The 21,423-nt window shown below is 40.7% G+C and overlaps 1 protein-coding gene across 2 annotated transcripts in view; it reads left to right on the top strand.

The window, feature by feature from the left end:
• The window catches only part of LOC124619362 (ATP-binding cassette sub-family G member 1-like), a 779,674-nt gene extending 759,861 nt beyond the window's left edge, over window positions 1-19,813 (top strand). For both annotated transcript variants that reach the window (XM_047145685.1, XM_047145684.1), the window contains 3 exons: window positions 1,226-1,326; window positions 6,365-6,520; window positions 18,789-19,813. In XM_047145685.1, the coding sequence (XP_047001641.1) occupies window positions 1,226-1,326; window positions 6,365-6,520; window positions 18,789-19,133 (602 nt within the window). In that variant the 3' untranslated portion in view covers window positions 19,134-19,813. The remainder of the gene's footprint in view (window positions 1-1,225; window positions 1,327-6,364; window positions 6,521-18,788) is intronic.
• The last annotated feature ends 1,610 nt before the right edge of the window (window positions 19,814-21,423 follow it).

The following is a 21,423-nucleotide window of genomic DNA, read 5'->3' as shown; positions in this document are numbered from 1 at the left end:
AGGAGGAGGCTGGGGCAGGGAGAGGAAGGGGCAGCAGAGTAGGAGACAGGGGCGGTAAAGTGCTGCTTGTGGGAATGCTGTGATGAGGTGAAGAGAGGGTTGGGCAGCTAGGTGCAGTTGAGAGGTTAGATGGAGGGTGGGGGGGGGGGGGCGGGGGGGGGGGGGCAGTAACCGAAAAGGAGAGAAGTAAAAAGACTGTGGGTGTGTTGGTACAACAGTGGGCTCTGTAGTGCTGAAATGGGAACAGGGAAGAACAATGACTAACAAAGGTTGAAGCCAAGAGGGTTATGGAATTGTAGAATATATTGGAAGGAGAGTTCCCACTTGTGCAGTTCAGAAAAGCTGGTGTTGGTGTGAAGGATACAGATGGCACAAGCTGTGTAGCAATCATTGAAATGAAGAATGTTGTGTTGGGCAACGTATTCAGCAAATCAGTGGTCCAGGTGTTTCTTGGCCACAGTTTGTTGGTGGCCATTCACCTGGACAGGCATTTTGTTGGTTGTCATGTCCAAGTAGAATGCAGCACAATGGTTGCAGCTAAGCATATGAATCACAACTAGTTTCACAGGTAGTCTGCCTTTGCTGTTTCTATTCCAGCAATACACACCCCTCTATTCCGCCACCGCACTTTCAGTCTTTTTACTTCTCTCTTTTTGCGCTACCCGCAGTTCCTGCCCTCCATCTGATCTGCACCTAGGTGCCCTACCCTCTCTCCACCTCGTCTCCGTATGCTCCCACAGGCAGCACTTCACTGTCCCCCACCCCTACCCTGCTATCCCTGCCCTTTCTACTGTCTCTCAACCCTACCCTGCTATTCCCACCCCTTTCCACCCCAGCCTCCTCCTTACCCCCACCACCTGATTGCCTTTCCCATCATGCACTGCTGCACCCAGTCTGCCCTCAGCAGTCAAGCAGTCAGATATTGTGGTCATTTGTGTGTGAGTTGCACTCGCGTGAGTGTATACCTGCATATTGTCTATTTCCGAACAAGGTCTTGTTGGCTGAAAGCTCACTTTCTGACAGTCTTTTCGTCATGCCTGTCAGTGACACAATATCTCCACTATATAGTGAGTAGCAACTATCCTTCTCATGATATTGTTACATTCCATCCTGGATTTTCTGCTCAATAAACAGGGGCATTGATACTGTTTTTCACATTAAAGGCTGTAAGTTTTGATGAGTAGATTGCATTTGAAAGGAAAACTAACGGCAATTCTTGTTTCAGTCCCACTAGAACTGAAGATAATCAAGAGTGAGCACTTCAATCAGTGGTACTCCTTGCCATCTTACTATTTGTCACTGCTGTCTGTGGAAATTCCAATTCAGGTATGTAAAATACTTCTTTTTAGATTTAAATTTCATTGGATAACCACATATAAGCAGTATTATTTCATTTGTTAAGTGTGTTAGAGGGGCAGGTATAATATGGAAATTTATAAAAAACTTGTCCCAAGGTGTTGGAGTCTCTGTAGACAGCTGACAATGAGAAAAGGTCTCCTTGACTTACTAATATACACCACCCATCAAAGGGCATGTGTAAGGGCATAGTATCTTCTTCGTACTGGAAGCTGTTATCATTATCTTTTCAGGATTTTGCAACATTTGGTAAGCTTCCTAAATATATACCAGACACTTGTTAAGAAGAAGAAGAAGAAGAGCAACAACAACAACAAATAGTTTTCTAATTTATGTCATATACTGTTCAACCACATTGACTGACTATACTATTTTAATTATTATTTTAAACATCCTCATCCATCTACTGCACCATAAATGGAGGACAAACAGGTGAAGATAATCACAGTAAAAAACAGTCATGTGGCTGTGATTTCTACATTTATGGTAAAGGAAACTGTTTGAGATGGAGAAAAGCACAACCACCAGCTAATGTCAGAAGGAGGCAATGTACCATAGAGATGCAGATTCCTGGTCTGTGATTAGGGCTAATGTCTTGGGGAAGGAACCCAGATGCTGAACAACTTTGGGTCTACTTTTTACTTATAACATTTTAGATGAGATTATGCAGTAATTGAAGAATACAATCAGTAAAATAAAAGTACTCATATAAAATTACATATTTTCTACATGATATTTATGTTATTGAACTGAAAGCTTTTGTAGGCTTATTTATATTCACAACAATCTCCAAGTCTGACAATGACCCCATAGATAATCTTTTCTTGGTGGGTGGAACTGGATGTATTATTTTTCACAGTACTGTAAGAAAAAGTTTTTGTTTATATCAATTTCTCTTCTACTTGAGCATCCAGATTACAAGGCAGAAAAGAAAAAAGAAGAATGCAATTGCTGCAGTGTCAAACATTTTCAACAGATTTATTACAAGCTGTCAGTAATGTTACTCTCAAGGCTGTACTCTGTGCATTGATGAAATGCTTGTGCCGTTCCACAGTCAGCATAGATTTCAGATGCACCAGCCAAAAAATGGGTTAAAGATTGTGTGTAAAATAGACACCAGGACCCAGTACTTACATAATGCCTGCAATGTGGTCTCTAAAAATTTTTAAAGTGAATATCAAAATATAAATTTATTCTTAAAGTTTTCCAGAAATTTTGTTTCTGTTTCTGATTCTTGGTGCTGAAGAAAGACTAGCATAGCACAGGATTAATAACTAAAAGTTTAATTTCTAGATTTTTGAGGAATGTAGGAAAGTCCAATTTTTCAGAACATCACTTGTGTACTTTCTGTGTTTTCTTCTTGATTAGTAATATTCTTTGTCAGATTTCACTTTCATATGTTTTAAAACACAAGATGTAACTAGTTGAGGTTAACAAAAAACTAATAAGTTAAGACAACATTATACAAATAAACAGTAAATTTCTGGAGTCCGACAGATACCATGATACCAGTTAGATTACAAAATTGCACGATACCAGTTAAGGATTCAAACTCTCTCTCTCTCTCTCTCTCTCTCTCTCTCTCTCTCTCTCTCTCTCTCCCTCTCCCTCTCTCCCTCCCCCCCTCCCTCCCCTCCTCGTTTCCACAGTCTTAAAGGAATATTCAAGCAAGTGTTTTCTGCAGACAGAATAGTTAATGCATTCATTTACATCCATCCAATCCAAACACGAAAGACAGCACCTTGGAGGACAACTGATTCACACTCTGTGATAGCTGAATAATTTTAAATGAGGAATTGGTAGCACAATAGTGATGCAGCATGACTAGTCATTTTGTATGCACTGAACTCCTCTGCATAATTAAAGGTGTATAAAATGCCTAAAGGCATGCCTTTTGATGATGTCTCACAGATGATCAGTAGAAATCAAATATGGAACTTTGGAAGTGATCCAAGAGAGAGAAAACCTGTTCCACATTCTTAAAACCATTCCAAGACATGGCATGTCAACCTGTTAGGTGCTTTTCTGTCTTCAAAAGTATATGATCACCTTTTGGAAGAAAGTGAAACATTTTTGGATGTGCGCAGGCCACAATGACGTTATTACACCAGTAACCTTCACCTCAGTAAACGAAAGTTGATACTGTCAAGTAAAATGAAGCTGTATGCTATATAAGCATCACCACTGGATAATACAGTAGTTCCCATGCAAAATGTATTGCATGCTGTATGTACAAGTGACTGACGAGAACTGAATGGTATTGAAATGGCTAGTATGATGGTCCTGTGGAGGTAGAGTGGGGAAACTTCTGCAATGCTCTCACCATCTGATGCCATTTCAGTAGCAGTGGTGCAGTGGGTGGCAGAGCACCGCATGTTTGTGTATGAAGCATACATGTGAAATGCTGAGTCAGTCACAGCAGTGCAGTTGGCTTTTTTGTGTTCATTTCAACCATGGATAACAAGGTACCATTCCCAACTGAAATTTGATTCTCAGGTGTGTTATCAGTCTACGGGTGACAAGCAGTACCATAAAGAAGAAGCCACGTGTCCCTAAGAAGAATGCAAGAACACCAGGAAACATCCAGATGGTGAGACAGGCTTTGATTTGGAGCCCAGATCAGTCTGCATGATGACATGCACATGAGTTAAGGTTAAGTTGTGAATTGGTGCACACTATTTTGAAGAAAGATTTAACATTTCATCCATACAAGACATGTATTGTTCAGCAGCTGAATGCAATAGATTACGAGCAATGATAGGACTTGGCAGTTAAAATATAAATGCTGCTTGAAGACAATGAAAATGTGAAAATCATCATAAGCAGTGAAGCTCATTTTCATTTGAGTGGGGATGTTAACAAGCTAAATTTAGCTTCTGAGAATCCATGCATCATTCGTGAAACACTGCTCCATGCAGAGAGTGTAATAGTATGGTGTGCAGTTAGCAATTTGAACATCATTGGCCTATATTTTTTTAAAGATGGAAATGTCACTGTGACTGTCTACACTGAACATTACGTCATATGCTTAACACTTTCTTGTGCCATAGCTGTGATGGTGATATCTACATAACAAGAATAACATTTATTATCAACAGTATGGGGCCATCATGCACACTGCACGTGAGTCTATCGAGTTGGTTTGTCACTCCTTTCCAGGGAGGGTCATTTCCTGTTTTGGTGACATCCCATGGCCTCCAACATCCTCCAGTTTAAGCACTTAGAACTTCCTTTTTATGGAGTACCTAAAATTGTGTGAATCCCCACAAACCCTGCACTTAGCTTGTTTAGAAATGTTGGACCGTTCTTATACTGATTTTCTGAACACACAAAATATTTTCTCTCTTCTTAGTGTGCTAATAGTTTCCTCCACCTGCTGAGTCCAGGACCAAATTGTATTCACATTAGGAATGGCATTGTTGTGTGAAATGTTGAACTATTGCTGAAAATAGAGAGGAGGTGGGGTTTGGGAAACTGAAGGTCTAAGAAAACTGTCATAGCTTGTGTTTTGTCTGTCTCATTTCAATTTACTTAGGATGAAGTCAAGTATTTCAGTTTATTTGTATGAAGTAGTCTTAAACACAGCTTGTTCAGTTACTGATAATTCAGGCTCCATATTTTTTTCTAAGGTATTGTTGCCCTTATTTCTGAGCTCACTGGGCGAAATTCAACTACTCCCTCGACGCAACACACTGGTCACTTCAGAATGCTGTAGAACTGGTATCAGTTAGTCATGTGACTCTATTACAGCTGACAAAGTTCTGACAGTGAGGAGGTGTGTATGTGTAACAGGGATGTATGGAATCATTGTAGTCAGATGGGTTGATGTGGAGATGTGACAGAATGGCAAAAAGGAGCTATCATGATTGGATATGTCAATGAGCACACTGTGAATGAAATTGCTTGGTTTCTTGGTGTATTAGCATGGACTGTTCAATGTGTCTGCAAGGAATGGTGTAGCAGAGCCATGTAGGAAGATGTAAGAACAGGGTCATAAAAAAATCCTGCCTAACAACAATCAAAGCTGTGTCATGGCTACCAATCAATTTTCTGCATGTTCTGCCTTGTGCTGCCACAGCTGTTATTACTTTGAAATATTTGTAGATTACCACCTCTGCTTCTGCTACAAATTACTTCAATAGCAGGTGAGTTGGTGATGTTTTATATATACCTTAAAATTAGTTGGTTTCAAAACTGACAAGGATTGCTGCTGTCAGAGAATGCAGGCCCATCTCAACTAAATGCAAAGGGAACTGCCCTTAATGGACATTTGGAGTTGATACCTCACAGAATACCATTGTTCACAGAAGCAGATAAACCCCCATGTCTTCAGTGGCCCACATATAAACTGACCGGTAACTGGTTGTAAATGCTGTAGTGTGGCCTGGCAAGTTGCAATTTTGAAATAAAGTGAGGTATTGAGTGCACAGACAGCCCAGTGAGGTGTTTACACTGCAGTGTGTGTGTGTGTATGGTGTAGTACAGGTTGGAGGTGCTTACATGACATTTTTGGAGGGTTTCTCTGTCGTAAGTTGGGCGCACTCATTCATTGCCAATGAGTGGTTTCAGTAGGATATGGCAAACCTGAAAAAACTTGTGGACTTCCTTCTCACCAGATTGAGCTTAATGTCCAGGCTACACAGTGTTACATGGTATTAGTGTGTTCCCTGGAAGTGACTAATTTTTTGTACTTTGTGCTGAAGTTATCCTGGCCTTGTTACTTACTCAACACTATATGAGAGGCATGTGCAATCAAATTTGCTGGAATGTTTACACTTTTATGGTAGTTGGTATCTGTTCATCTGCTTGTTGTTCATGATATTTGCCTTCCATTGCTTTTGAGTATGTATAGAACATGTAACATACAAAACTATGAAAAATACTGAAATCATCGTATTATTTTTCAAGTATTTGAAGTAATTTTTCTGTTATATTCTGCGTACATGTGTAACAGACTTTTACAAAATGTTCTGGTTTGTTACTAATTTTAAATTTTTTGCCTTTACAGATTGCATGTAACAGCATTTACCTAGGAATTTCATATTATGCAACAAGTCAGCCACCAGAGCTATACAGGATAGCCATGTTCTTTATTCTGACTAATGCAGCATCCCTGGCAGCTCAAGGGTCAGGATTCATTATTGGTGCTCTGACACCAACAAAGGTAGTGTTTCTTTCAAAACATTTTTTGTAATTTTAGAGGACTGTAAAGTGGTTGTCTGACAGATTCTCATTGGCTTTTTTAACATTTAAATGGTGTGACAAAACAGTTATGCAGTTTTGAGGAGTTATAAAAAAGAAATTGGGGTATATAGAGAAAAAATCTTTTTGTTTTTAGAATTAGATGTTCATACCATTCTATATTCATTTAGTATTGAAAATAATGTTCTCAAGATGGTAGCTGTTAGCAGCAATACACTTTAGGAGACGATCTATGACATTTTGAAGAGCTTGTTTGCACGCGTTGTGGGGTATGGCATTCACTGCTTCAATAATTTGATCCCTTAGCTCTGGTAGGTTTTAGGGCAGTGTTTAAACACCTTTTCTTTCAGATATCCCTGAAGAAAGAAGTCACAAATGCTCAAATCTGGTGATCATGCAGACCATCCCACACCAACCCTCAAAGACCGTATGTCCCAGAAACATTTCTCTCAAAACATAAAATAAATTTCAGACTGTATGAGCTACACCCCAACCTGTTGGAAAAAGTCCCCTAATCCCTCTTCTTCAACAATCTGTTCCATTCTGGGCTGCAGAAAATTTTGCAACATTGAAACATAATGTCTGGAATTCACATTCATAGTCACACTTTCCTCCTCAAAGACGTACTGGCCTATCATGTCAGATTGTGATACGGGACATCACACTGTTAGTTTAGGGGAACGTAGCAGCCTTTGGTGAAGAATTTGGGGGTTGTTTTCAGCCCAGTAGCGAAAATTTTGTTTATTCACAATCCCACTTAGGTGAAAATGTACACCATTGCAATCATTTCCTCACACAGGCCTCAGCAGTTGGTGTAGTCTGTTGGACTCAGTTCTTGAACCACAATATTCTGAAGGGGTGGAAATTTAAGTCGAAATGCAGAATCCTCTTAAAACTGTGGTCTGAAAACCCCAATGCAACAGCGTGCCTTCAGGCAGAATATCTTGGTGATTGCTCAGCTGCTCTTCTCACCAGCTGCACATTTTCAGGTGTTCTGATGGATCTCCAATGGCTATGCATACCTCTTTGTAAACAATGAAAAATCCAGGATGGAATAATGACAATATTACAAAAATGATAGTAGCTACTCACCAAATAGCGAAGGTGCTGAGTCACAGATATGCCAAAAACAAAACTGTCGGACAGTAAGCTTTCGGACAACAAGGCCTTCACTGGATATAGACAACATACACATACAATCATGTAAACGCAAGACACACACACACACACACACACACACACACACACACACACACACACACACACACACACACCTGGCCAGTCTGGCTGTTTGTGGTCATGTGTGCGTGAGTTGCATTTGTGTAAGTTTGTATGTTGTCTATATCTGATGACACCCTTGTTGGCCAAAAGCGCACTTTCTGACTGTCCTTTTATTGTGCTTATCTGCGACTCAACATCACCACTGTATGGTGAGTAGCAACTATCCTTTTCTAATATCATATTTCTTCTTAGTGTGCTAAGAGTTTGCTCCAACTGCTGATCCTAGGACCAAATTGTATTCGCATTAGGAATGGCATTGTTGTGTGGAATGTTGAACTGTTGCTGAAAAGCTCTTTGTATTGCAATCTCAAATCAGTTGTTTTCAAGATACACATGCATGGCAAAGCACCAGTGAGCTCTGGTCCAAACAATGTTGGCTACTGAAATAGAATCACCCCCCCCCCCCCCCCCCCCCACGCACGTACTATCTATGTCTACATACATACTCCCCAAACTACCATATGATGTATGACAGAGGGTACCCTGTACTATTTCTACTATTAGTAGTTTCCTTTTCTGTTTCACTCGCAGGTAGAGCGAGGGAAAAATGCCTGTCTGTATGACTCCATATGAGCCCTAATTTCTCGTAGCCTATCTTTGTGGTCCTTACGCGAAATGTACATTGACGGCAGTAGATTGTTGTGCAGTCAGCTCCAAATGCTGCTTCTCTCAATTTTCTCAACAGCATTCCTCAAACAGTTCTATCACATCCACGTATTCCCATTTGAGTTCCCAAAACACCTCCATAACACATGCACGTTGTTCAGACCTATGATAACAAATCTAGCAGCCTGCCTCTGAATTGCTAAAATGTCTTCTTTTAATCTGACCGGGTGCAGGTCCCAAACACTCTGCAGTACTCAAGAATTGGTCACACTAGCATCCTGTATGCAGCCTACTTTACAGATCAACCACACTTTCCTAAAATTATCCCAATAAACCAACCACCCTACCACAATCCTCACATGCTTGTGCCATTTCATACCACATTGCAACATTAAGCCCAGATATTTCAATGATGTTACTGTGTCAAGCAGAATACTACTAATGGTGTATCAAAACATTATAGGTTTGATTTATCTACTCACCTACATTAGCTTACATTTTTATACATTTAGAGCTAGCTTTCATTCATCACACCAACTACAAATTTAGTCTAAGTCATCTTGTATCATCCTACAATCACTCATATTCAACACCTTCCCATACAACACAGCATCTTTGACAAATGACCACAAACTGCTGCCCACCCTGTCTGTCAGATCATTTATGTATATAGAAAATAATAGCAGTTTTATCACATTTCATGGCACACTCCTGACAGTGCCCTTGTCTCTGATGAATATGTGCTGTCAAGGACAATGTACTGGGTTCTGTTACTTAAGAAGTCTTCAAGCCACTCACATATGTGGGAACCCATTCTGTGAGCTCATACCTTCATTCACAGTCTGCAGTGGGGCACTGTGTCAAATGCCTTTCAGAAATCTAAGAATGAGGAATCTGTCTGTTGCCATTCAAGCATCATATGAGAGAAAGGCAAGCTGAGTTTCACACAAATGACACTTTCTAAAACTGTATTCATTCATGGGCTTAAGCTTTTTGGTCTCTAAGAAATTTATTATATTCAGACCTGGAATATGTTCTAGAATTCTGCACTAACTGATGTCAAGGATACTGGTCTGTAACTTTGTGGGTCCATTATTTTACCCTTCTTATACACAGGAGCCACCTGTGCCTTTTTCCAGTCCCTTGAGACTTTGCACTGGGCGAGAGATTCACTATAAATGCAAGCAAAGTAAGGGACCAATGGCTTTGGTCACCACATCGGTGTAGGCATGGAGGGGGCTCATCCTATCCTTGGGGCCAATGGCATACAGTACTCTTTGTGAAACTGAACTGGGATTCCATACAGGCCTAGCCTATGCCAGTGATGTTTATTAGTGTGCCATCCATAAGGAACTCTGTATGATGGTCAAACAATGGTATGTTTGTATGATTCTCCTGCATGAATGATTTCCTAAATGCAAATTTAAAACTTCAGCATTTGTTTTGCTACCTTCAACTGCCACACCAGACTGGTCAACAAGGGACTCAATGGAAGCCTTAGACCCGTTTAGTGATTTTACGTAGGAGCAGAATTTTCTTGGGGTCTCGGACAGATCTTTTGGTAAGGTACAATGGTAGTAGTTATTGTATACTTTGTGCGTAGATCTTTTCACAAATGCATATATCTCTACTAACCTTTGCCTGCCATCATTTGCCATTTCTCTGTTGAACGAAGGGTTCAAGAGCTTTTGCTTCCTCACCATTTTCCAAATTTTGTTGCTAAATTGAGCTGTATTTTTTCCGTCCTTAGTCCATTTACTAGACACATACTTTCCCAGAACATGATTTACGATCTGTTTAAACTTCACCCATAATACCTCTATGCCTATCACGCTGGAACTGAATGACTGCATTCACTGTATTATAAGTGATATGCTAACAATTGATTACCTGGTCTTTTAAGCTGAAACACTCTCCTAGCCTTCTTGACTCATTAATTAACTTTTGTAACCACTGTTGCTATGGCGATGACATGATCAGTAATCCCCTCTGTATTGTGAGACCAACAACAACGACTGGCCTGTTTGTAGCTACAAGAGCTAAGATATTACCATTGTGTGTGGGCAGCCGAACTAGCTGCTCAAGACAGTTTTCAGAAAACATGTACAAAAGTACTTTACAAGAGTGCCTTTCTGTACCTCTTGCAATGAATCCATACATGTCCCAGTCTGTAATTGGTATGTTTCAATCACCTCCAATTAGTATTGCATGATATGAGTTTTTACACACTGCTGACCATAGGCTTTCTTTGAATGATGCTAGAAAAACCATAGCAGAATCAGATGGCAGGTAAAAACCTCCAACAATTAACTTGGTTTCACCTAGACCTGTTATACACAACCAGATAACTTCACTGTCACACTAAATTTCAACCTCAATAGAGACAATATTTTTTTCAGCTGCAAAGAACACTCCCCCTCATATGGTGCCTAATCTGTCTTTGTGATAAATTTTCCTTTACTCACTAAATATCTCAGAGCTTTCTATTTTGGGTTTTAGCCAGATCTTGGTACAAAGAATTAGTTGAGTGTGAGAACTGTCTTGGAGGGCAGTAAATTCAGAAACTTTGTTATGAATTCGTAAACAATTTATTGATAAAAGTTTGAAAGGTGAAATGTCTTTACTCTGAATGTGTTCTGTGTATCGACTGGCAAGTGTTCAGCAGAGTACCTCAATCTACAGCCTAGCCTAAAAAAAACCCATGTGCACCCCACAAGAACTGTTCTACCCAAGTAAGTGCTTCCTTCATGTAGTGCACTCCTGACCTATCAAGGGAAGTCCTACAATTCCCCACCTGATAACGCAGATCCTAAAATCTGCAGCTAAGATCATCACAGACTTGACAAAACCTATGGTTCAGATCCTCCACTCAGATCCAAACCAAAGGACCAAAATCAACACTGGACACAACACTACAAACTGAAAACTCTGCTTGCACCACACACATGAGATCAGCTTCCTTTACCATCTCTGCCAGCTACCTACACAAACTAAGGATGGCCTCATAACATAAGTAATAGGTGTCATGGTGCCAAAGTGAGCCATAAATTGCAGACAACTGCACACTCAATAGCCATCTCCACACCTCAGATGACACCTCCCAGCAAATGTACCGAGTGCAAATTGGCTTTCTTTCCAACTGTGAATGCTATCTTACTACAGAGCTCCAAAAAGTGCCTAATGTTGGAGCTCTCAATAATTAGCAAGCCCTCACCCACAAGTGCCTGCTTGGACCTTACTGAAGGAACAGTCACCAGTTCACTCACAGGGCAGATAGGCGAGGCCAGGTGCCCAGCCTCCACATTGGCCTTCTTCCTCGAGTGACACAAATGCATTACCACCAGCCACTCACCCTGCTGTGAGTGCAGATCCACCATGTCATGTCCACTCGGAGGTGCCTCAGTGGCAGAGCTCGTGGGTGAAACAAGTGACACTTGAGGTACGCCATGTGACAGGCCAGATTCTCCACCACTGCTACACCCCAAGGAGCAGCCTGAAGTAGGCTGATTGTAGCCAAAACCACATTCAGCTGTTTGCAAACTGCAGCCAGCTGCTCCTACATCTGCACAAATCATGCACACGTCCTACCCCTCCTAGTAAGACTAACTGAAGAAGTAAATTATAAAAGATACCTAGATACCCTCCTTTTTACCATCCTGATGTGTCACCAATAGATGCTGATAGTTTAATGAAACATGTAGCTGGCTGTTCAGTAGAAATGACAACTGATCTATAGACTACCTGAATTTACACTTACAGAACATGAGGTTAAACTTCATAAATACAAAAAAAAAAAAAAACGCAAAAAATTTAAACAATTTATATTACTAAGAAACCACAGGAAAAGCTAAATATATAACTTGCTGCCCTGGAGGTTTGTCATAGGTGATATCTGGAGCTGGATTGAGTGGCTAACTAGGCTGAACCGAACGGTTGCTTGTCTTGAAAACAAGCAAATGAGCAACTACTGCACTACTGACTGCCTGACTTTACACTTCCAAAACTTTCTTACTTACAAACACAAGATTAAACTTTGTAAATACAAAAACACACTCAGAATTTAAGAAATGTGTACTACTAAGACATAACAGGAAAAACTAAATATGTAAATTTGCTGCCCTCAAGATGTGTTACAGATGTCAGCTAGAGCCGGACTGACCATCGTCTGAACAGTTATCCCTCAAAACCGTTTACTCAGCTCTGCCGCGCCTCTATCATTACTTCAACTTAATGTGATACTGTGTTGGTGGTTTCTAATCAATTTTATATGTCATACCACATAAATGACAAGTGAATAATGATAGGGGAATGGCTGAATAAACAATCTAACCTTTATCTCCAGCCAGACATTACAAGTTATGAACCTAACTGATGGATTAATGCAGTGTCCCACGCTGGTACTCAAACAATTATCTTTATTTATGGTACTCAAACCATTATCTTTATTTATCTCAGCCAACAGACTGCAAAATGAGCAATCAGAGCTTACCCCATTGCCAAATTCAAAGCTTCAATCTGACAGTAACTCTCACTTAGTATTCATAACTTTAAAATTCTGGGTTCAATTCTGGATCCAGCACATGTTTTTTCCTCCTTATCCAGGAAGGTTCATTTGGGCAAGCCATGAATTTAAAACACAAAGTTTTATTCTGGTACGAATGTGACACAGACACAAAAATCTTTTGACATTTCTTCTAACACTTTGAAACAACAGAAAGTTCAGATAGGAATATCAACAATATTATGAAAATGATAGATTGCCACTCACCATAAAGATGACACATTAAGTTGCAGAACAGGCACAATAAAAAACCTGTTACATATTGAGCTTTTGGCCAAAGCCTTCTTCAGAAAGGAGAACATATACATATTCACACAAGTAAGCGCACCTCACACAAACCTAACCACTACCTCTGGCTGCTCTGGTCAGAATGCAACAGCATCGCATTGACAGAAGCAGCAATCTGTAGTGGGCAGGGAAGGCGGAGGATTAGCAGGATACAGGTGAGAGGAGAGGAGTCAACGGAGCCAGGCGTAGTATGCAGGGACTAGGTGGTCACTAGACATGACTGCCAGGTGCAGAGCCAAGAGGCTGGGACAGGAGGAGGGGGGGGGGGGGGGGCGGGAATGGGGAGCGAAACAGGAGAGAAGCATAGAAGTGAGAAAAGACTGATGGCTGTGCTGGCAGAGAGCAGTGCACATTGAGCATGAGGGGATGTGAAATGGTAAGAAGTGACAGGACAGAGGGGGGTGGGAGGTGGGGCTGGTAGGTTACCATAGTTTGAGGTTTGAGGCTGGAATTATTTCAGGAGCAAAGAATGCGTTATAAAGATAATCTCCACCTTCGCAATTCAAAAAAGCTGGTGGTGGAGGGGAGGATCCAGATGACTTGCATTGTGAAACAACCACTGAAATCAGGCATGTGATATTAGGAGGGGAGGATCTGGATAGCTCAGGTTGTGAAGCAAGCACTGAAATCAAGCATGTGATATTCAGCTGCTTGTTGTGCCACAGGGTATTCATTTTGCTCTTGGCCATAGTTTGGCAGCGGACATTCACCCTAGTGAGCACATGATTGGTAGTCATACCAATGTAAAAATGCAGTGATAGCAGCAGATCTGATACATGACATGGCTTCTATCACAGGTGGCCTGGCCTCTCATGGCATAGGACAAACCTGTGAAAAGACTGGAATAGAAAGTATTGGACTGAGCAGTTTTTGCATGTGGGTCTTCCACAGGGATATGATCCTTGTGGGAAGGAGCTGGGATTTGGAGTGGCATAGAGATGGATTGAGATGTTATAGAGAGAAAACCACTTTATGGAGGTGGAAAGGATATTGGCTTGGATATCCCTCATTTCAGGCATAACAATAGATAATAAAAGCCTTCATGGAGGACGTGGTTCAGTTGTTCCAGTCTGAGCTGGTACTGGGTGATGAAGGAGGCACTTCTTTGCAGCTGGTTCTTGGGGGGTCCCGGGAGAATTGAGTGTGTGTGGGAATATGGCATGGCAAATCTGTTTGCGGACTAGGTCTGGGGATAGTGCCCATGAAGTCCTTTGCGAGACCTTCAGCATACCAAGCATGGGAATTCTTATCACTGCAGATATGCCATCCCCGGATGGCCAGGCTATATGGGAAGGATTTTTTGGTGTGCTGTTGAAATGCAGGTACTATTGGTGGTTGGTGGGTCCAGTGTGGACAGAGGTGTGGATGCAATCGCACCTCAGGGACTGGTTGCTATGAGGAGTTGACGAGAAGGAACCCTTCGTAGTATCCAGAAACTGCCCAGCTGACCTTTTCAACTTGTCACATCCTCCTAAACTCCACACCAACACTCCACTAAAGCTAGAGCTAAAACAATCCCAGCACACTGCTGTTAACTGTTCTGCCAAAATCATCAGATCAGCTGCATGGAAGTTTCAGTCCTACCCAAAAGCCTCTCATTTAGCCATACACCTAAATTTAACCACATTGTACTTGTAGAAGACCTACTCTCCTCTTCCCAATTCCTGTGATGGGAACACTTCTTTGCCACCAATCCCTCCAACCAAAGCCAACATAACTGCAACATTGAATCCTGCATTGCACAGATCATACCACCCCTATTCTCCTCCCAGGAATTCCTAACCTCCAACTTGGCCTCACCATCCTTCCCCAGGTCCCTTCCTAAGAGCACCAGCCTTTCAACAGAAGCCTCAAAACAGATCCTGACCTAATCATCCTAGCTGCAGACTGTAGTTCCACCACTGTCATTATGAATCACAGTGACTACCTGGCAGAAGGTCTCTGACTCCTCCACCTATAAACTGTGCCAGAGTGATCCCATCCCAGAAGTCCAGCGTAGCCTCTAATCACTACTTAATGGCTTTTGCCTTTCCCAGCTCACTTCTGAATCTATTTCCCTCCCCACCCCTATGACACCTCATACACTAAATTCTACATGCTTGCCAAAATCCACAAACCCAGCCATCCTGGACACCCCATTGTGGCTCATTATTGTGCTTCCACTGAAAGAATTTCATTCACCAACACCTCCAACCAACTGCCCAAAATCTTGCCTCCATATCAAAGATACCAATGACCTCCTTCATTGACTGTCCACCATCCCCATCCCCTTACCACCTGGATTACTACTTGTCACTGTTGATTCCATTTCCTTATACACCAACATCCCCCTTGCCCATAGTCTTGTTACTATTGAACGCTACCTCTCCCAATGTCCTTCAGACTCAAACCTCATTCCTCATACTCTTTACTAGCTTTATCCTAACACACAACTACTTATCCTTTGAAGGGAAAGTATATAAACAAATCTGCAGCACAGCTCTAGGCACCCATATGGCACGCTGCTATGCCATCCTGTTTATGGGCCACCTAGAGGAAACCTTTCTAGCCTCCCAAAACCCCAAACCCCTTGTATTTCAGGTTCATTGATGATAGCCTCATGTTGTGGAGTCAGGGCCAACACATATGCTCCTCATTCCTTCATAACCTCAACACCTTTCTCTTATGTGCATAATCTAATCCTCCTCAGCCTAGCATGCCATCTTCCTGGGTGTTGACTTCCTCCTCTCTGATGCCTCCTCCCAACATCTGCCCACATTAAACTCACGAACCACCAACAGTACCTGCATTTTGACAACTGCCATCTCTTCCACAACAAAAAATCCCTCCCACACATCCTATCAGGAACAGTATATCTGCACCGACAAGAACTCCCTTTCCCAGTATACTAAAGGTCTCAAAAAGCTCTTCACAGACTGGCAATATTCCCCGGACCTAGTCCGCAAACAGATTGTCCTTGCCATATCCCCACACATCCCCAAACCTCCCACCGTCCCCAAGAGCTGCCACCCAATACTGCCCCAGACTGGAACAATGGACACCACCAAACTGTGTCAAGAACAAAGTTAACCACCTTATGGCACAACACACAGCTGAACATAACATGCTCAATTTCAGAGGCTGCTCGCAACCCAGGCCATGGATTCTCCCCGTCATTACCAGCTTTTCTGAACTGTGCAGATGGGAGTTATCCTTATAACACATTCTACACTTCTGAAACAATTGTGGCCTCAACCTAGGCATCCTACAATCCCCACACTCTCCACCTAACAGTACCCCCCCCCCCCCCCCCCACTGTACCATTGTATCACCTCCTCCCTATACATGACTCCTCCCTCTCACTGTGTGCCATTCTCTGCTAACACATGCAACCGTCTTTTCACCTTCTCTGCTCCTCTCCTTCTCCACTCCACCTCTGTCCCCCAAAGCCTCTTGATACTGCTCCCTGGTAGCCTTATCTTACCACCCTTTCGTCACTGCACGCTTCGCCAGGCTGTGCTAATTCCTCTCCCTCCTCGCCAGCACCCTGCTATCCCTCCCCTTTCCCATACCACTCCAGATTGCTGCTTCTGTAGGCATGACACTGTTGCATTCTGATCAGAGTGACCAGAGAGAACAGTCACGTGAGCGTGAGGTGCACTTGCCTGTGTGAACATGTCTGAGTTCTACTTTCTGAAGAAGGCTTTGGCTGAAAGCAGTAAGTCTAGCAGTCGTTCTGTTATGCTTGTCTGCAACTCAGTGTGTCACCTTTACATTGAGTGGCAATCTGTCCTCTTCTAATACTTCTTTTACTCAAGACTACTCCCACATTTCTCATACGGAATTTTGCTTTATGAAGTCCTATACCATAACATTTATTGTGGATATGATCTACAAAAAGTGGAAGGAACTAGCTAACCAAAATACAGTCTGTCCTTAGGCCTATAGGTATTCCAGAATGAAACTTTCATTGTACAGTAGAGGAGAAGGACACAGATATGGAAGAAATAACGGAGCAAGTCATGTGGCACGAGTTTGGTAGATCACTGAATTATCTCAGCTCATAAGTCAGCAGGAGTAGGTCATGTATTTTTGGGCTTGGAAATTTATGGAAGCTGTAGGAACTAGACTATTTGTGAAGGTGTTAAAAATCTTTACACTGAGTGACTTGCCATGAGGTTTCCAGAAAATTTAAGGCACATTACTAAATAAGGCTTGAGTCGACAAATGTGAAAAGAATCAGCTGAATAGTCTGTCATATTACACTCATAAACTGCAGAGCAGAATAATGTGTAGGTGAATAAAGAGAGAAGTCAAAGGACAATGGATAAAAATCACTTTGATTTTAGAAAATACAGAGGTATAAAAGAAGTTGTTCTGATATTGCATTTTATGATGTGAAGATAAATAACCTGGGCACCATCCTAACATTTGCGGACCTGCAGAAAACCTGTAATGCTACAAGATGGAATAAAATGTTCATAATGCTGAGATGAAAGGGGCTAAAGTAAAAAGACAGAGGATTAACATACAGCCTCTACAAAGCCAAAGTGTGAGGATTGGGTAAATTAAGAAAGGTGTAAGGCAAGGTTACAGATCATTACCACTATCACTTAACATTTAAAGAAAGGAAACAGTGAAGGGAGTGAAAGAAAATTCTGGAAGACAAAACAAGTGCAAGAGGAGCAGATACCATGCTTAAAGATGAAAGACAGGATATCTATTCTGGCAAAATATTAGGAAACCTCAGAAGACTTGTTGAATGAAATGGTCGGTATCCCTTAGACAGAACTTGAATTAAGGATAAGACATATCAAGCTGAGTAGCAGAAAGAACAGGAATTTGCTTTACATCACAACTAAGAACAACAAAAAACTGGTTAAAAGGCTGGTGAAATTTGAAGGTATAAGACATCACACTAAATGTGGTCCCAACAAACTTCACTCTTAACACTCATTTATTCCCACTGTAACAGCTAATAACTACGTATTTAGAAAGAACTTTAACAACTAATTCACTATAGCTATAATATTAATTGCAGATACATCCTATTTTGTCCCCAAGAACTGCTATGTAAACTCCTTTGTACATAGACAACATGTCAATTATTAAATAATTCTATAAAAGCTCCATCTGGAAAGAGAAATGGAGATAAAAACTACACAGCATTTTATAGACTGTGGGAACTATAATGCAGGACATTTGTTTTTGGTTGACTTACATTACTGGAAACATTTCAAACAAAAATTCTAAAGTATTTATCAAATTTTGCAGAATAAGGAGGAAGATTACCATTTTATGACTTATTGATCTTAGCATTATAGCAAATGTAGCATTAACTCAATTATAGAGAAATGGGAAACAAAGTTGTTATTTAAGGGATCACGCTGAAATATTTTCCTTTTGCAACTGATCCATTTCTTCTGTTTCCGTATACGTGTATGTAATTATTCAGTTTCAATAAATTATTTTATACAACCTAGGATACTAACAATTTTCTTTTCTGTTTGAACAGGTTGCTGTTTTTCTTGGCCCAGTTTTGCTTGTTCTGATTTCAATGTTTGGATTCAACATATTTCACAAGGATATCCCATCTTCACTGGAGTTCATGTTCTACATCAGTTACTTCAGAGCTGCATTTCAAGGAATTATTACTGTCACTCTCGCTGATGGCCGAGATGAACTACCCTGTCCTGAAGATGTGTTATATTGCCATTATAGGTATACAAAAAAGTTTCTGACAGAAGTTGACATTTTAAATGTTGATGTAATGGGAAACCTATATATGATTTTAGGTGTGGCTGTGATGATGTATGTTGGTGCCTTTCTTTCTGTGTGGTATAAAGTTGCAAGGCGATGATTATATCATCAGTGGGCAAAGCTTTAGAATTGCAGTACAACTGAAGAAAAATGAAGCAGTATTTAACTTATTAGCCACTTGGTGCAAGTTTTACAAAACATGTGTACAACTATTAAAGCCATGACAGAACTAATGTGTTCCACAGGTGTGAAGTGTCTCAGTGACTGAGAGCATTCCTTAAATGATTAGCGTCAGTCTCAGGAAAGTGCTTGTTTTGCAAATAATGTGAAAACTTAATCATCATTTTACTGCACAAAACTCTGACCTGGAATGTAATCAGGAAATGTGTATTGCTTGTAGCATTTAATAAGTCTAAGACATATGCATAAATATTGTACAAGGCATATGGTGAAAAGAAAAGTTTTCTTAAGTGAAGGCTTAGTCAACTGAATGGCCTTGTTCCTCTGGAATGATTCAGCACATGTATGTAACTGCTCTTATGAAGAGTGTACTGTCACAATGACAGCAGTAATTTTGTAAAAATTATTATGTTTCTCAGTTTTCTGTACGATTTGTTGTGTTATATTCCAGTTATTGGAATAGCAATAATTTATTTATAATATGTATGTCCTTTGTGTGTTATTTGTATGTATTTTATAGATAACTGTATATGATCTATATGCAGCACAATGAAAATCTCTGCCTAATTTAAGAAATAAAGTAAAACTTTTAAAGCATGATTTAAGTTTTATTTTTTGATAGGACCATACGCTTTTTGTTTTGTTTCAAAAGCGTCTTCAGTGGTCAGATTTTTCCGCTTCCTCTGCATTCTAAAGCTCTTCCTCAAGTAAGTGCTTGATTTTTGGAACATTACGCTTCATTGGCACTGGATACATTTTCATGTTGTGTGCAGGCACATACACAAAGTATACTCATAGGAAACTGACTGAAATGTAAGCCTGTCTCAACAGGCAAGTATGACATTACTATCTTAAAAAGCTGGAATAAGATCTTGACAATCTTCCAGTAAGAAATTCTGTAATCTGGCGATATATTATTAAAACAGTATGTTATCAGGAGAAAGAAAACTGGCATTCTACGGGTCAGAGCATGGAATGTCAGATCCGTTAATTGGGCAGGTAGGTTAGAAAATGTAAAAAGGGAAATGGATAGGTTAAAGTTAGATATAGTGGGAATTAGTGAAGTTTGGTGACAGGAAGAACAAGACTTTTGGTCAGGTGAATACAGGGTTATTAATACAAAATCAAATAGAGGTAATGCAGGAGTATTTTTAATAATGAGTAAAAAAAGAAGAGTGCAGGTAAGCTGCTACAAACAGTACAGTGAACACATTATTGTGGCCAATATAGACACGAAGCCCATGCCTACTACAGTAGTACAAGTTTATATGCCAACTAGCTCTGCAGATGATGAAGAAATTGAAGAAATGTATGATGAAATAAAATAAATTATTCAGATAGTGAAGGGAGACAAAAATTTAATAGCCATGGGTTACTGGAATTCGGTAGTAGGAAAAGGGAAAGAAGGAAACGTAGTAGGTGAATATGGATTGGGGGGAAGAAATGAAAGAGGAAGCTAACTGGTAGAATTTTGCACAGAGCATAATTTAATCACAGCTAACACTTGGTTCAAAAATCATGAAAGAAGGTTGTATACATGGAAAAAGCCTGGAGATACTAGAAGGTATCAGATATATTATATAATGGTAAGACAGAGATTTAGGGACCAGGTTTTAAATTGTAAGACATTTCCAGCGGCAGATGTGGACTCTGACCACAATCTACTGGTTATGAACTGTAGATTAAAACTGAAGAAACTGCAAAAAGGTGGGAATTTAAGGAGATGGGACCTGGATAAAATGACAGAACCAGAGGTTGTAGACAGTTTCAGAGAGAGCATTAGGGAACGATTGACAAAAATGGGGGAAAGAAACACAGTAGAAAAAGAACAGGTAGCTTTGAGAGATGAAATAGTGAAGGCAGCAGAGGATCAAGTAGGTAAAAAGACAATGGATAATAGAAATCCTTGGGTAACAGAGGAGATACTGAATTTAATTGATGAAAGGAGAAAATACAAAAATGCAGTAAATGAAGCAGGCAAAAAGGAATACAAACGTCACAAAAATGAGATCGACAGGAAGTGCAAAATGGCTAAGCAGGGATGGCTAGAGGACAAATGTAAGGATGCAGAGGCCTATCACACTAGGGGTAAGATAGATACTGCCTACAGGAAAATTAAAGAGACCTTTGGAGAAAAGAGAACCACTTGTATGAATATCAAGAGCTCAGCTGGAAACCCAGTTCTAAGCAAAGAAGGGAAAGCAGAAAGG

The sequence above is a fragment of the Schistocerca americana genome, chromosome 6 (assembly GCF_021461395.2).
Source record: "Schistocerca americana isolate TAMUIC-IGC-003095 chromosome 6, iqSchAmer2.1, whole genome shotgun sequence".
In the NCBI taxonomy this organism is placed as follows: domain Eukaryota; kingdom Metazoa; phylum Arthropoda; class Insecta; order Orthoptera; family Acrididae; genus Schistocerca; species Schistocerca americana.
This window is presented reverse-complemented; position numbering and strand designations above follow the sequence as displayed.